We start from the raw sequence: 18286 nt of genomic DNA on the forward strand, positions 1-18286 counted from the left end.
TCGTTTAAAATATTTTTTTTTAAAATAAATTCAAACAAATCAATATAACAGTGAAACGGATCCTGTGAAAAAATTATTAATAAAGAGTTCTAAAAATATCATTATTTTTTCTTTATTCGATACGAAGGAAATGAGACATAGTATCCATAAGCGGATATGCACTGCGGCGAAAAAGATTCAAAAAAGGGTATTCACACCTAGTTTTCTTTTTTCTGATACACATGAATCGACTTTTAACATATTTAATTAAAATACAAAGTTAATCATTCAATATAAAACTAACAAAATCAGGTACAAGATTGTTATATAAAGAAGCAAGTTAGTTAATTATTTCCAGTCATATTTAATGAATATATTTTTTTTCTTTCTTTAATAATTATTCACAGCCTAAAGAGAGCCAAGAGAAAAAGTATGAAAGATAACAGCATGAATTTGATTATATATAAGAAATATTCGCAGCGCTTAAACACGAAAGAGCACGTATCCGACTATTTCAAACAATAATGTAAGGAAGGTCAAGATTGAGGCATGGTATAAAGATGTAGTCAAACACTAGAAACTGTTGTTCATAGCAACCACACTACATAGTGTGAACATATTTTGATACAGTTAAATAAAAAATGAAAACACAAAGGGGTTGAGAGCATAAATAAACACTTCTAAAGTGCATGCATGTATATATACGAAACTGATTGTATTTCAAAAGAAAGTAGAACAAAGAAACATAATACAAGGACTTTCTAAGCTGAAAGAAACAGAAATCAAGTCTAACGACTAAATGGTATTGACCAGTAAATGCACACTATATACTAGGAGCCTACGAATAGAAATATGAAAAGAAACTAAAAATGAAGTTAGACAGATGGTCTAACTTCAAGACCGGCTTCCATTGTTGATTCTCTTGTAGGAGTATTGTTTTGTTCAGCTTCACCAGACATCTCCTCCAGCGATTTTCCTTTAGATTCAGGAATCAGAAACGTAAAGATAAACCCCAAGAAGTTAATGGCAGACAAAATAAGAAGTGTATTTCTTAGTCCAATGGCGTTTTGAGCATAGAGGAAGCCAAAAGCCCCTACCATTGCCCCAGCTTTGCCAGCTGCAGCCGATATGCCATGACATGTTGACCTTAGTCTTGCAGGGAAAATCTCTGCTGGCACCACGAATGTTGTGGCATTTGGACCAAAATTGGCAAAGAAGAAGGTCAATGAATAGAGGACAACAAACCCAATTTGGTTGCCGCTCAAGGTCCAGTGGTGGTATGGAATGGCTAAGGCAAGCATGAAGACGGTCATAAAGAAAAATCCCATCAACTGAATTGTATACCTGCCCATCTTATCAATGAGTGCCACTGTGAACCAGTAACCAGGGACAGTACTGCAAAGAGCTATGAGGGTCTGTGCTCTAGCAATTTTGTAAACCTCTTGAATGGCATTCATGGTTTTTGCTGGAGGAATCCAACCAATAGTACTGAAAATGTCTTTCTGGAAAAGATTCTGACTGTAATAGGCAATGTCCAACAGGAACCAAGTACTGGCTGTTCCAACAAGGTGAAGTCCATGGCGAAGAAGGAACTCTTTTGTGAACAGGCCAAACTCATTCCCCCTTCCTCTTCTTCCTTCCAATTCCTCAACTTTCTCTGGTTCAGCTTCTATCTCAACCTGCAACACCTTTGACATATCTGCAGCAGCTTGGCTCGTATTCTTGGCAACCAAGGCAGTGTATCTCGCAGTCTCGGGCATTTTCAAGCGCCAATAGTATGTGATCACAGCAGGGATTGCACCAAACATCAAGATTATCCTCCAAACGTAATCAGCTTGTGGCACTGTGGACAGAAGTGGGTTGACCTGGAATGTTGGAGCGGGATAGAGGGCACCGAAAGCAGCTGACACTACTATTGCAACCACTCCACCAGCCAAAATTCCAAAACCTTGCATGGCAAAAACAGCAGCTATGAACGCTCCACGAGTCTTCTTGTTGGCATACTCAGCCATGATGGTGGCGGAAAGAGGGTAGTCTCCACCAATTCCAAATCCAAGCCAGAAGCGGAAGAAACAAAGGGTAGCCATGACAGCTTTAGGGTCTTTACCAAAGGAAAGACCAGAAGCAATTGAGCTTACGACCATGAGCATAAGGGTCATACCGTAGACACGCTTCCTTCCCATTTTGTCACCAAGCCACCCAAAGAAAAGTTGGCCTGCAAGGGATCCACAGAATGCGACACCATTGATGGCAGCTGAAACATTTGCTGGCAGAGAGCCAGGCTTATCATGGCCTACAGTATAGTATATTCGGCCAAGTAATTTGGTGACCAGGGATATGCAGAACAGGTCATAAGAATCAGTGAAGAAACCCATTCCAGCAATCACAATTGCTGTGAAATGATACCATTGTGTCTTAGCAACATCCAGTGCATTAAGCACATGCAGAGATTGCCCACCCATGCTTTTCTTCCTTCAATCTTTCAGGACCTTAACTTCAGAAAAACACACAATAGTTAACATCAGAAAATAATATATATAAAAAACATGAACTGTGATACTTTACAATGAAGGAGAGAGACTTTTAGTCGTTACCAACACCCAGTTTTTATGAAAGACCTCTTAAACACTAATCACATGACACTTTTCTTTTAAAATATAAAATAAAATTATTAAAGATATTAGGTCAGTATCAAGAGAATGAATCTAATAACAAAATAGACAAGAACTAAAACAGTAATTTAAAAAACAAGGAGATAATTAACCTAAAGAGAGCAGAAAATTATATCCTGCATTCTAACGTGTGCATGGAAACCCTAAAGTGAAAAAGAGCACTTAGATATGCAGATGTTTAGAGTGAAAAAAATCAGAAAGAAACAGAGAGACATATATTAAATGCCGAATAATTTATTTATTCCTTAAAAGATATCAAACTGAAGACATTCTCGTATTACAGACCAGCAGACAGCAGATCACAGAGACTTAACGTGAGAAGAGATTACACACCTCAGTAGCACGCCGCAAATCACAAACGTGAGGAGTAAGCTTTGAAGTAAGGAATTTGACGTAGAAGGAGGGATGGTTCCCCCTATTTAAAAGAAACCATTCTATCTTATCTTAGTAAAAGATATAAATTAATCAAAATATTCTTTATCTATTTCCTTTTAATCTTTTTATTTATTTTGTTATTAGAGATTAAAGATAATGATAATTACAAAGGATAAGAGGTAGATATATAATTTTAGGAAGTAATATGATTATATTAAATTTCATCGTTAAAAATATCTTTAAATCTCTATTTTTAAATATAAAATTAATACAGAAATTTCAAATTTTGAATTCTGTTGATATTTTTAACTTCTTTCAGTTTTTTTATTTTATTTTATTATTTGTAATTATATTTTAGGAAATTTTTATTTTTTATTCTTTGTTATGAAACTAAAAAAAAGGATGTAAATTCAAATTCAAAATGTGAAAATTCTAAAGAAATATACTTTACCATTTTGTTTCAAGATTAATTTTCTTTTTCTATCCGTAGATGAAAATGAAAAATTACGTTGATGGACTAGTTTTTAAATAAGACATTTTGAAATAAAATAAGCTTTTTTTTACAAATTAAAATTAATTTATGAATAAGCTAAAATTAAATTTTATATAAATTAAAAAAATGTAAATAAATAAAATAAAATAATTTCTATAAATATACTAATTAATTCGTATAAAAAATATCATCTAAACGTATTTAAACAATATATCAAAATATCTTTTTCCCGTTACATATCCTAAATACACTCGGCATCGTTGGGTACTTGAAAACTTATAAAATATTAAATACACGGCAAGTTTTATATGAAAATCAAATAACAAAACAAAACAGAGAAAACTTAAATTTAGGTTAATACAGGAATAAAATTTTGGCTTAATTATTTAGTATATTAATTATTTTTATTAATTTTATTTAAATAGTAAATATCAATTAGTTTTTACATACCAAATTTGATTTGCTATAGTATATCTCGTATGAGTTGTAGCAGTATTATATTATCATTAGTCCCCACACAAATTAAAAAGATATGATGAGATTTTAGAAGATAATAAATAAGAAAAAAGATACTATGAAATTATCATATATTCTATTAAAAAAATAAAAGAAATACTTTATCATAATTTAGTCCTTAACCAATTATTAATTATTATCGATTTTTTTAATTGATGTTGTTAATTTTCACTATGGAATGCACTTAAAAAAAAGTATGGAGGGTGAGAACTACATAAATTTATCAAAATATTTCCTATTTCATTTATATTTTTTAATATCAATATATTAGTTGTAAGAGTCTAAAAAAATAAGATATGTCATATTTTAAAACTCGTTTATTTTAATATTAAAAGTTTAAACTTGTAAATATAATTTTAGTTAATGAATTTTATCATCTAAAATAATATTATTCTCTTAAAACTTTTCTTCTAAAAGTTATTTATTCTCTCTTTAAGCCTTTTAAATAGTAATTTATTTATTTGAAGATTAGAGAGTGCTTAAGGTTATGTTCGCTTAGGGTTGATGCATTGGCGCAGATGGATTTTCGATTCGTTTTGAAGAATTTAGAAGCAAATAAAGGAGAGAGTTTGCGCGTTTCATCATTTATCTCATCTTCGCAATCCACATCAAATTTAAGTATAATTCTTGTGAAAAGCAATTTTTATCCCTATTAAAATTGTCTTAAAAACAAGTCATGTTGTCTTAAAAAACATCCAAAATCACCCGTGGTCCCCTACGTTATAACAGGTGGTTCCTTCAGTACAACAGGATGTCCAAAACGGGAATATGGCTCGCGTAATCGATTACAAGCCTCTTGTAAATGACTACAAGAGTGTTTTATGTGGCAGATTTCACTGAACTTCACCAAGGTTCATGTCATCACCCTGGGTGGACCCCTTTTACATCATGGGGTTTCTCAAGCATCACATCCAACCCTACACTCACATTTATACCAAAAACCAGTCAAGTTGTCTTCAAAAACACCCAAAATCCCCTATGGTCTCCCACGTTACCACAGGTGGTTCCTTCAGTGCAACAGGATGTCCAAAACAGAAAAAAGGCTCGCGTAAACGATTACCAACCTCTTGTAAACGATTACAAGGGTCTTTTTTGCTACACAGATTGTAGTACTTGGCCTTAATTGCTATGAAACTTTCATACATTGCACATAACAAAAACTTGGACATCAATCATCAATCAACAATCATTTCTACATTGCACATAAGCAATCTTGAAATCAATCATCTTATTGCAATAACAATTTGTACATTGTCTTCAAAAATATAAAACAATCTTATTCCAATAAGAAGTTGTACAATGTCTTCATATATATAAAACGAAAAGTACATTGACTTCATATAAAAAGTACACTGTCATGACAACTATCCTATCAAAACAAACTAAACTACACTACATTTTTACACTGGACAACTATCCTACAACAATCCATAGACCTCTAGCGCATCCAGTAGTCTTATGTTCTCGTCATCCAGGATCCATTCACGTACATATCGTTTTCTGATTACAAGCAATTCCTCCTGAAATGAAAATATTGTACTTGTCATATCAACCAAATCATCAAAAAATAATGAAAATATTGTACTTGTCATGTTCTCCCAATCAAAAAATAATGAAAAGATTGTTATTACTAACCAAAAAAATGCAACTAAATAAAAGACCAAAACTTTAACTTACCTTTGGGATTCCGAAAGCCATTGCAACTGCACAAAAAATGAAAACACGAAAGAGACCAAAAAATCAATGGTGGCTTAGGGTTCACAAAACACAAAATGAATAAATAACGCCAAAGAGAACAATGCGAGAAGGGGACGAAATGATACAGAAAGAGAACCCACACAATGCGAGAAGGGGACGAAATGACAAAACACACACAACGCCAAATCTACCCAAAAAGGAGATAGAGGAAATAGAGCTTACCTTGCGAAAGATAGCTTTTTTTTGGTTGAGATGAGACGAACAGTGCAACGGAGAAACCAAAGGATTGAAGAGATGAAACAATCAGGAATGGAAAAAGTGATGGAAAACAAGAAGCTTCAGAAATGAAAGAGAAGAAAAAGGAACCGCCAAACGAAATTTCATATCCTCAGAATTCCTATTCTACCCTCGTTAGTTTTTAAAAAACCCATTTCCATTTAAAAGAAAAAAAACCAATAAAAATTTAACACCTAGCCAGTGTCATATTTGTGTCAAATAAGGTGTTAAAGAAACATTTTCGTTTTAGGAAATAATGTTCCAAAAAGTTTATTGGTATAAGTTTTTAAAAAGTGTTATCAAAAATAAAATCTTATGTAGGTTGACTTAATCAATAAATATCTCGTGTGTTTTTTTCTGTCCTTTTGTATTTAATTTCCTTATCCGGCACAATGCTTCGGATTGATTGCTGCATTTACTTGAGTGAACTTTTCAGCACTTTATAACCCAATTTTCTTTGCCCTTTTTACCAATAAGTAACTCTGTTAATAGATGCAGTGTTACACTATCTTATATTTTAATAAACCCATCACATACAATCTTTTTTCTTATGTAACTACTATAAGTTTTATATACTTATATCAATTATCACAAAAAAATTGTCTCTGCCATACAAAATGGAGGAAAGAAAATTAAAAAATAAAACCTTGTAGAATCTGTTCCACAGTAAAAGTATAAATACATATATATGATATCATAGTGAGAACTTAAAACAAAAGTTTTCTTCAATAGCTTCAGCTACAGATATGAAATAGACGTATGATTTAAGCGGCTGTTTAAATTAAAGACAAGAATGAAATGCACACAGTTGGTTATTGATTTAAAATTACAACATGGAGAAACATATATCTACATCATATAGTGCATTTGGCTGTAGAAACCTGAACTAAAGCTGTCATACAATAGTGGCATTACTTGAATTTTGGACTAGTTAATTGATTAAACTGGAACCGTCCTAGCAGACCCTGCCATCTCTACAGCCTCAGGACCTTCTTCATTCTCCCCACTTAACTCTTCCAGTGATTTTCCCTTTGATTCTGGCACTAACAAGGTGAATAACATTCCAAAGAAGTTGACCACACCAAGCACAATGAGAGAGTTCTTAACCCCAATACCAGTTGGGTAACCGTGATCAACCTTTTCGGGGTTCGTACTCTGTGCAGCATACAAGAACCCAAATGCACCAACAATTGCTCCTGCCTTTCCTGCTGCAGCTGAGATTCCATGACAGGTGGATCTTAACCTTGCTGGGAAAATCTCTGCTGGTACAACAAACGTGGTGGCATTTGGACCAAAATTTGAGAAGAAAAAGGTCAGAGAGTACATCACAACAAACCCAATTCTGTTTTCTTTCTTGGTCCAGTGATTGTAAGGTATGGCAAGAGCAAACATGAAGACAGTCATGAAGAAGAAACCCATCAATTGGATGGCGAAACGTCCCATGTAATCAATAAAGGCCACGGTAAACCAGTACCCCGGCACGGTGCTGCAAAGTGCTATCAGTGTTTGTGCTCTTGCAATCCTATAAACTTCATGGATTGCATTCATTTCTTGTGAAGGAGGGATCCATCCAATTGCACTGAAAATGTCCTTTTGGAAAAGGTTCTGGCTGTAGAAGGCAATGTCCAACAAAAACCAGGTTACCGTGGTTCCAATCAAGTGCAACCCATGGCGTTTGGCAAATTCCCTGCTGAACAAACCATACCTTTGGTTTTCACTCTCAACAATGTGGTTCAACTTATCCTCTTCAGCTTCAATCTCAACTTGCAGCACCTTGGACATGTCTGAAGCAGCTTGTTTTGCGTTCCTGGCTACAAGGGCCGTGTAACGAGCTGTCTCTGGCATTTTCATACGCCAGTAGTAGGTAACCGCAGCTGGGACTGCACCAAACATCAAAATGATACGCCAAACATAATCAAGGGAATGAACTATTGATCCTTCTGGGTTTTCTTTGTAACTGGGAAGATCGTATTTGTGGTCATATGCAGATGACACAATCAAGGCAACTATTCCACCAGCCAAGATTCCAAATCCCTGCATGGCAAACACTGCAGCAATGAATGCCCCTCGAGTCTTTTTGTTGGCATATTCAGACATTATTGTAGCCGATAGAGGGTAGTCACCACCAATCCCAAAGCCAAGCCAGAACCTGAAGAAACAAAGTGTGGCCATGACACCCTTTGGGGTATCTCCAAAAGAGAGCCCCGAGGCAAGGGAACACACTACCATCAGCATAAGAGTTAAGCCATAAACCTTTTTCCTTCCCAACTTGTCACCAAGCCACCCAAAGAAAAGCTGGCCAGCCAAAGTACCGCACAGTGCTACACCAGTCACTGCAGCTTGCACATTAGGAGGAAGAACACCAGGCTTTGGTTTGGATATGTCTGTGTAATATATCCTCCCCAGCAACTTGGTGACAAGAGAAATACAGAAGAGATCATAGGCATCAGTAAAAAATCCCATTCCAGCAATCACAATAGCAGTGAAGTGGTACCATTGCGTCTTCGCCACATCGAGTGCATTAAGCACTCCCAATTCTCTTCCAGACATCACTCACTAACTCTTTTACCTGATGTGCCCCAAGCAACGATTAGAAATTTCCAGCACAACATAAAAAGATAACGCTTTCTATATATCTGCCTAACACAATTCCATATTCTTCTTCCCTTTGTTATTGTTTTTCAGAACAAAACAATGAATGGAAAAAACTGTTATTTGCAATAATAGCCATGGAGTAGTATGAACGTGTTCCTCACTTTCTACTAATTATCACAAAAAATTGAATTATTGACAAAATAAGTGGAGTAGACTTTTTTAAGAAATTAATAATTTCAACGATTTGAAAAAAAAGAAATACAGCTGATGTTCGTCTTTCTCAGGCTGATGCAATGGATTGATGATAGAAAAAAAAAATCCCATACTACTATATCCATAGTCAACAGCCACCAAAGTTGAATAATCCCAAATTTAAACTATAAAATGTTTGAAAGGAATTTGACGGTAAATTAACAAAGACTCCAATTGCAGCTCTGAAAGCTTCTCACTTCATATATACGTTAACAAAACCTTATCATATAAAATCACGTTTACCATTAAATTGATAAGATCTTTTGTATGAAAAGAAAGATTAACACAATAACAAAGTCATGTGAAAATTGTGTATAAGAAGATTTATTATCACTTCAAATAAGGCTTCAACTGCCTCCCTAAATTGCTTAGATGTGGAACAACCGCACGAACTATTGAATCAAAGAGTCAACTTCAGTATATACCAAGACAAAGAAAATTTGGTTCAGAAATTGGAAATTAAGAGGTAATTTTGCACTATTTTTTTTCTCGTGTCCCTACCAAACCTAATGAACGAAAACATGGAGAAAAAAGGGACGCGAATAGATTGCAAACAGGAAATATGGTGTTGAAGCCAGTCAGTAGCAGACCACGAGTAGCACGAGGAAACCAGAAAAATCTCATAATTGGTAAAGACAAAAGAAGCATAGACGCTGGAAAAGACTTATCATCCAAAATTGTTAAAGTTAAATAAATTGAAAAACAAAAGGCAGAGAAGGAGGGTTTGTTAAATTTGTTTTGGCTTAATAATTCCCCGAACAATAAATTTGACAGAGAATTTTCGGTTTTGTTTGAGGGGACGAGGTTGGTGCTGTTGCACGGAAAATCAGCACAAACTCATAAAAAAGGGGAATTAAGAGAAGGGATAAGGCAGAAAGTAGTTTGCTTTTGAGTTAGATTTGTTGGGTGAGAATAACAGGAGGAGAAGCAGCACTTTGCAAAAAATGGGTGGGTCAGTGGTGATGATAGAAGAGAAGAATCATGAAATCGAAATCCTGAATGATAGGGGTAAAAAGAGATTCCAGATTTTTAGTGGGGGAAGGGTAATGATTAATTAATTATATAAAACAGAGAAAGTGAAGTTGTGTTGTGTGCTTAGGAAAGTGGGCCTCCCACTAAGAGGAACTCTGGAACAGGCTACAACTACAGTGTGTTACTTCCACTACCAAATTCCATGCATCAGGAAAAAATGGAAAGAAGAGAACTTTCCATGAACAGAAATAGGGTCTCACCTGCTACCGACAGCAGACACTGGTTGTTACCACGGTTAGGTTGAAGGAGGTTTGGAAGGAAGGAAGAGATAAAGAGAGAGGGGAGAAGGAGTTGTTATATATAGTGCATAGGATATTTCAAAAATCCAGAACCAGAGAGGTATATATCTCGCATATACCCCATTCCTATACATTGTAGAATTCACACTTTCAGGTCAACGCCTTCACAGTTTGCTTGCTTCATCTCTTTCTTTTCATTCTCTTTTTATCATTTTCTTTTGCTTCTAAAATATTAAGTTAAAACAATAACAATATCTTATTATTCCTTTTAGTTGGGTTATCTAACACTGAGTTAATGAGATTTAATAATCAATAAGAATAAAATTTGTATATTAATAATATGTTTTAAAGATACCCAATAAAAAATTTTTTTGACAACATTTAAATATTATCATACGTGTCATTGTGTGATTGGTCCAAATAACACAATGACATCACCATGAACCAATCACATAATGACACGTATGATGTTCAAATGTTATTAAGAAAATGTTATCTAAATATCTTTAATATAAAATAAACTAGTTTACTAATTTCTTTAGCATGTGCAAGTCTGCTGTATAGGTACACAAGGTAATGGGAACCTCCTCTTACGCTTTCCCCATTTGACATGCAAAAAGCGGACTCAGATCGGTCTAACTAACATTTTTATCCTTTTCCTATAATGTTTAATTCACAGATCTGTGGACTGTTATACGTAGTTTAAAAAGAAATTATTTGTTTTGTAATTATTTTTTTCAAAAATATTAAAGTGCATGATTTTAGTAACTTTTTATTTAATTAAGTTAATAGAAATAATTATTTCTATAAGTTTATTTCTTAAAATAAATAATAACATCTTTTATATTAATACTTTCAATGCTCAACATCATAAATCAATTAAGTGAAATTATCATCTTAAATAAACTACCTTTCAATCGTGAAAACGTTTATCGTGACTTTTGTATAGTCATTTCATGTTTTGCTTTTATGTTTTCGTTTTAATTAAATTTCATGTAAATGTTTGGTGAATTTTAAAATATTAAAATGTCAAAGTTTATAATACTATGTAACCTGAATTTATTTGAAACTAAATTATATATTCAAATTTAAAGTACGTCATAAGTGTATATGAAAGCCATTAACAATAAATAAAAAGTTTAATAGTCCACGAAAAAAAGGTAAAATTATATATACAAATATAGAAGAATATCATTTAACTTGGAGCATATTCTTTTTAAAGAAAAGATAATGAATTATGACTCTCCCTTTCTTAAGTTATCAATATTCTTAATTGTTTATGCGACTGTTGAATTTTATACTTTCATGAGAAAGACTTATCTTTTACTCAAATTGATTGAATTCTCTCTACAACACTTGAATTTCAATAAAAAAAAAATAGATATAATCTCTCTATCTTCTTTAACTATTGTTTTATTATTTAAATTTTGGATATCATCTCTTAAATTATCATTTGTATGCTTTAAAGTTAAATTACTTTAACTCTACCCTTAAACTATAAAATTTGAGTCAATCAATGAAAACTTAAAATTTATCACATTCAACCATTTTCACATTAGTCTTACTTGTCTAATTGAATCCAATTGGTTAAAAATTCTTTGAATTTTGTGAACTTTTTTTAGTATAAACAGTGAAGTGATTTTTTTTACTACTTATTTTGCTTTGTTTTAAAAATATTCCTAAGATGAAGTTAGGTTATTTTTCCCTACATTCTAAAAGTTAATAAATATAAATATATAAAATATTAAAATAAGAAACAAGAGGCTTAAAATATTTTAAAAAATAAATAAGATTTTTCAATAAATAAATATAATAATTTTAAAATTTACATGCTAAAACTTTAAATTGAAAAAAAAACAAAAATAAAAGAAAGAAATTATACCAATTTTTAAAAAATTTTGTAACTAAACCAAAACAGTCCAAAATATTTATGATTACATGGCAGGAAAGGAACCAGCCACGTAAGCGATGGGTCTACTTCTACTTTTAATGTTCCGACCGTTTTAGTTGTACGCCTTTACTGCACCACCAACTAGGAAATAGGGAATACAAGTCATGAATGGGTGACTTTTCTCCACTCTGCTTCCATAATTATTCTTCTCACTATTTAAAATCACCAAATTGCTTCTCTCATTCAATAAAACACTTTAATGAGGTAACACTATTTCTTTCTCATCAAATATGAATTTTTGTGATTACGAATGAGATTTGTTAATAATTAATTCGTGTATTTTATGACATTACTTTTAAAATCGAATGACTGCAATTAATAGGCCGAATCGGTCTGTAAAGATTATATTTAACAAACATTAATTTAAAATAAAATATAATTTAAGTTAAAATCATTCCGACGTCGCTAATTTCGTAAGGTATTTTCAATTTGGTCTTTTTCTTTTAAACCTTCTCAATTGAGTTTTTATAAGTGTTATTTTCAAACAAATTAGCCCTGTTAAAAATAGTTAACGGTGTTAAAATTGTGCAGAGGTAGGTAGATGACGTGGTTAAAATTCTCCTTTTGAGGTGTTAAAATTGTACAGTGGTGTTCAAATTTTTCCCATTCTCCTCTGCACAATTTTAACACTTCAAAAGGAGAATTTTAACCATGTCATATACTCACCTCTGCACAATTTTAACACCATTAACCATTTTTAACAGCAGGGACTAATTTGTTTCAAATTAACACTTATAAGGATTCAATTGGGAAAATTTAGAAAAAACAGACCAAATCGGGAATATCTTACGAAAATAGAGACGCCTAAATGATTTTAACCTATAATTTATTAATTGAATCGTAATTAAATTATTATTTATCTAAAATTTATTTCGAAATTTATAAATACGATAAATAAGTAGATGGTAATATTTAATACATGCTCTAAATTTGTATTGATTTTCACATTGAATTACTAAACTTCCTAATGCAAGAATAAACATTTAAATTACTAATAATCCGTATAACAATAACTCATTGACCTCTACTTCATACTCAATACCATTTGTAATACTACAATTTCCGCCTACATCCTTTAAAAGACAAATCAAAATTATTTTAAATTTGCATCTATATATCTTTTCTTCAAATCATTGATTATCGATAAAGCTTTTATACATTAATGTTTGAACTGTGACTACTTGAGAGAAAACTGAATTAATCACTTATCGTGTTCATATCACTTAAGTAATATATATAAATATCATTAACTTATGAATACATTGACTTTGAAAACTCAGCAATTTGCGTTCAAACTTATATTTATCATTTCATTTTCAAAATCAAACAAAAAATTACTTTTTTTTTCTTCTTAAAATGTAGACATAATAGTTTAAATCAATGTTTATTCGGTAAACATTGAATTTCAACTATAATATCGACCTCTACAAATCCATTATTTTACAATCAGTTAGGTGATAATATAATATAGCATTTTAAATTTAACAAACAACATTTTAATTACATGATTAAGATAATATCAAAAATTCAAACAAGAAGTCAACAACAATGACAAAATCAACAATTTTATTTTAAAATGTATAATTTTATTCTAATACAGTATAGTTTTTTTTTTTACTTGTAAACATTATCTTCAAAGGAATTCTACTTTTATGGGCATAAGTTGATAATATTAAAAGATCTTCTATAATATTAAAATTCAATTTACGAAAAAAAAAACACACACACAAAAATACACGTCACTAGATTAAAAATAATTCAAAAAGAAAAAATAAATAAATAAAAAAACAGAAAATTTACTCTACTCAAATTTGTGTTTAAATTAAGATTATATATATATATATATATATATATATATATATATATATATATATATATATATATATATATATATATATATATATATATATATATATATANATATATATATATATATATATATATATATATATATATATTAGTGATAAGTCAACTTTTTTTTTGTATATTTTGATTTATTCACTGTTATGATTGTATGTTATAGATAAACCGATTATAATTTAAGTAAAGGTTTTCAGTAACAAGGTGACGTATTAGTGACAAGGTGATGTATTACTGACATAGAGTGGGCTACATATATATAATTCCTTATATACATATTTTCTTTAAATTTAGAATACATTTATGTTTATGAAAATGTTATTATCTAATTTGAGTTGTTATACACTGATTAGCCCACTTATACTTAATTAAAAGCATACAACGTAATTGATTAACTAATGTATAAATTGTAATAATTTTGTATATTTAAAGTAATTTTTATCAATAAACATTCATTATTTTTCTTTTACACGTAAATATGACAAACGCCAAAAATGTAAGTTTATCATAGTTAATTTTTAATTTTTAATTTTTTAAAAACAATGATTCCCACTAATTTAATATTATAATACGAAATATTGTCTAAACATAATTTTCATAGAACATTGCGAAATATTTCCTTTTTTAGTATGATAGGATATTTATTAATAGCCATAAGTCGTATATAATAGGAGATTTATTAATAGCCGAATTAAGAAAATTTCAAAAAGTTATAAAAAATTCTTTAGAAATTAGTTATCTATCAAGTATGTAAATATTTTATATTTGTAATATGTATAAAATAAAAATGCGATATGGATATTATATAGAAATTCGGTAGGTTGAGTTGGTTAATTGGATGATTCCTTTGTGGCTAATATTCCAGTTGGGTTCATAAAAACCACATTGTTAGTGTCATTAGTTTTATAGAAACAAAAACTTGTTAATTAAATACTTTACACCCATGGCAAAGTACTAAATATTTCACATGTGGAAGTTGCTTAGAAGTTCACACGCGCCAACATTTTATGCCTTTCAGGACAGATCAAGTAGGGGTGTTGAGTGTAGGGCAACACTCGATCTAATTTTTTTATTAATTTCAATTAAATTTAATTGGATATCGTTAAATTTATATTTTATTCCATAACTTCTACATAAGTTATTTTAATTTTTTTTTGAAAAAAAAAACTTTAGTTATATAAATCTATGTTGGATATCTGATTTTGAATAGTAAATTTTCAATTACAATGCCGGAGTTAGGTTTTTAGGATGTTCTATACATATAAATATTTATAAAGTATCCGTAATATATTTCATTGAATTTTACTTAACGTTAGTAAAAAGATATATTCTATCGTCTGTTTTATTATTTTAATAATAAAAGTGCAAGGGATCTAATACGGTATAATAGATATAAGTTATATATATATATATATATATATATATATATATATATATATATATATATATATATATATAATGTTTAGTTAGAGTAATAAAATTCAACAGTTCCATAAGACAACTGTGCCTAATCCATAACAGTTCATAGCTTTTGATAATATATAAAAATTAACGAGGTGTACGTCAATTTGATGAATCATTTTGTCACAATCATGCTCAACAAGAAGATAAAAATTTATATCATGATATGATATGTGGTGTATATAAAAGTCTTCCCCTTCACATCATTATTTTCTAAAAATAAAAAGAAATATTATTATTATCAGTTTTAACAGAAACCGCAGGTATCTTCCTTAAACAATTTCATTTGAATTAACTAATTTGTTTTGAATGATTTTTTAAATTATGCGAAAGAATAATAGACTCAAAAGTCGAATGAAAATTATTTAATAAAGTTGAATAAAAAAAGGTTTGCGTTTGTTAAGCTAGTAGGATAAATGAGAAATTAGAAAAGAGAAGATATTTAGGTACGAATGATTGAATTAGAAAATTGGTATTAGCTTTGTGGATGGGCGAATGGTGAGATTGATAGGAAGTTGCTTAGAAAAGAAAATAAAGAAAAAAGAAATGGGAGAAGGGGCAAATGGCAATTGTCAAAGTCAACTGAAACCAATCAAATGGACAGAATTTATTGTGATTCGGGTTTGGCCAATGTCCTCGTTCCTACATGCGCGTTCTATGAATTCAATGTTGTCATGTTATGGAGCAGAGAGAGATTCCGAACGCGGTTTCGCTTTGGACGTTGCCAATGGGCAGCTATCATCATCATCATCCCTCTCAACACTCTTCCATGGCCCACGTGTTCATCAAATGCATATAAATTTAAAGACATTCTGACAAAGGTTTCTGTGACCTTCTCTTTGTCCTCACTTTCTCAGTATTAATCTGTCCCGTATTAGGGTCTAACCGCGTTCTTACTTTCTTCATTACTCTTTCATAATACCATATCTATTCATTCAACACTCATCTTTTCTTACCATTTATATCTATGTCAAATAATAATAATAATAACAATATAAATATAGCGTGTTTTACAATGTATAAAGATAATATTTATTTAATTATGTTTGTACTCATTCAGTACAAGCGATAATTTATAATTTACAGTTATGAATACCGGTTAACATAATTTAGAACACCAAGACAATAACTCCTGGAAACTAATAATATAGACAATTTTTTCATTTTACTAAAATCAAACGTTGATTCAATACCTTTAAGAGATTAACTTCCAGTGGACTCCACTCGTATTTATATAGTAACAAAAAGGAATGTATTTAAAATATTAAAAATATAAAGTTGTCTTACAAATTTCAACTTTTCTTCGGGTGAAAGTACGTTCCAGGATTGAATATTTTTAAATTGAGAAAGTTAAAAGCTAGATAAAGAAGTTAATACATCTGATAATTTGTGTATGTTTAAAGCAATGTTTATGGTTTTAGACTTTAACCCGTTATTATTAACCAGTACTAATTTACAAGCGAAATGAAGTAGATTCTACGAATGATTTGAAATTATACGACACAAATTGATAACTCGGTTTTTAATAATGATTATTAAATATAGATTCTAAGTTTTTTAGTTTTATTTTATTTCTAATAAATAGAGTAATTTAAACTCTTTCTAGAAGTGAGTGATAAGAAAGTTAAATTTGTAGGTAATAAGTTTTTTTCTTATAGTGATTATAAGTCCATTTTACCAAATTATGAAACGAGAACTCTAAGTCAACCAAATATTCATAAGCTAATATAAATATACCTATGTGTATATGTGAACGAAAGTTGAAAATAAAATTTCCTAAAACATAGTTTTGTAGACTTGACTTTGTATAGTCCCAAGTGGTCTCACACCTGTACGATATATCTTCTATTTAACATCATCATTGCTAATGTGGTTCGAAGTTAAAAAAAGAAAAAAGCTAGATTTTCTCAATTCAAGTATTTTCTTTTTTATCAAAACATAAATTGGATTCTTAATTATATCACATTCAAAACCTCATCAAAAATTCCAATTTAAAATATAAAGAAAAAACAGTTTATTTTATGTAATTTTCTTTGTATTATAAGAAATCCAGAGGTTGAGAAAAGAATATTTGAGAAACTTTTTTATGACCTCAAAAGTTAATTTTAGCCACTAAAGATTCAAATATCTCAAAGGTCAAATTCAAAACCCAATCTTTCCAACAATGAATAAATGCAAAGACATGCATGATTTCCCCTTTGAAAAAGTAGAAATTGGTGAAAAGAGAAAAAACAATATTACTTAATATAGAACTCAATAACTACATTGTAGTTATGAAATATAAACTCACAGAATTTGAATATATTAAAGGTTTACTTTGATTATGCAGTTTTGTTTTCATCTTAATATTAGTTCCTAATGTAAATTGTTTCGTGACCTAAAGACAAGTAAGATAAATCATAACATTTGAATTGTTATACATCTAAGGAGAAAAAGTCATCATCTTACTAACTATGGTATTTAGTCTAATGATATTTTTCTCAGAATTCCGCTCAACTTGTTCTTTGATATTTTTGTTTATCCAGTCAAACCAAAATTGATTAATTATTGGTTATTTAAATATCAGAGAAAGAGTTTACGAAGAAAAATGTTGAAAGAAAATAATTAAGAAACAAATATTTTAATATTTATATTTGGAATTCTATGCTGGACATCATACATTTGACTCACTTATCATAGACAAATATTAGGGATTATATATAATTTATGTCAGAGATAACAAATAAATTTATTTTTATTGTATTATTCAATTTTTTTCTGGATGAAAAATATTTGTATTATTTGAGTGATATGATAGGTAATATCTAATTATGTCTCTTTATTCTTGAGTTCAGGTATGATATATATATATATATATATATATATATATATATATATATATATATAT

The 18286-nt window shown here is 30.3% G+C and overlaps 2 protein-coding genes across 2 annotated transcripts; both read right to left on the reverse strand.

Annotated features, from left to right (window-relative positions):
- Positions 1-802: 802 nt before the first annotated feature.
- LOC106771230 (probable inorganic phosphate transporter 1-7) lies at positions 803-3026 on the reverse strand. Its single transcript, XM_014657169.2, has 2 exons — positions 2985-3026; positions 803-2468 (listed from the first exon to the last, which is right to left on the reverse strand). The coding sequence occupies exon 2, from the start codon at positions 2439-2441 to the stop codon at positions 855-857; it is 1587 nt and encodes a 528-aa protein (XP_014512655.1). The 5' UTR covers positions 2442-2468; positions 2985-3026; the 3' UTR covers positions 803-854.
- A 3743-nt stretch (positions 3027-6769) lies between these two features.
- Positions 6770-10224, reverse strand: LOC106772104 (inorganic phosphate transporter 1-4-like). Its single transcript, XM_014658276.2, has 2 exons — positions 10089-10224; positions 6770-8578 (listed from the first exon to the last, which is right to left on the reverse strand). The coding sequence occupies exon 2, from the start codon at positions 8557-8559 to the stop codon at positions 6949-6951; it is 1611 nt and encodes a 536-aa protein (XP_014513762.1). The 5' UTR covers positions 8560-8578; positions 10089-10224; the 3' UTR covers positions 6770-6948.
- Positions 10225-18286: the final 8062 nt, after the last annotated feature.

The sequence above is a fragment of the Vigna radiata genome, chromosome 8 (assembly GCF_000741045.1).
Source record: "Vigna radiata var. radiata cultivar VC1973A chromosome 8, Vradiata_ver6, whole genome shotgun sequence".
NCBI lineage: Eukaryota > Viridiplantae > Streptophyta > Magnoliopsida > Fabales > Fabaceae > Vigna > Vigna radiata.

Coding starts and splice junctions, on each gene's coding strand:
- LOC106771230 (XM_014657169.2), bottom strand. CDS start 2,441: ATGGGTGGGCAATCTCTGCATGTGCTTAATGCACTGGATGTTGCTAAG.
- LOC106772104 (XM_014658276.2), bottom strand. CDS start 8,559: ATGTCTGGAAGAGAATTGGGAGTGCTTAATGCACTCGATGTGGCGAAG.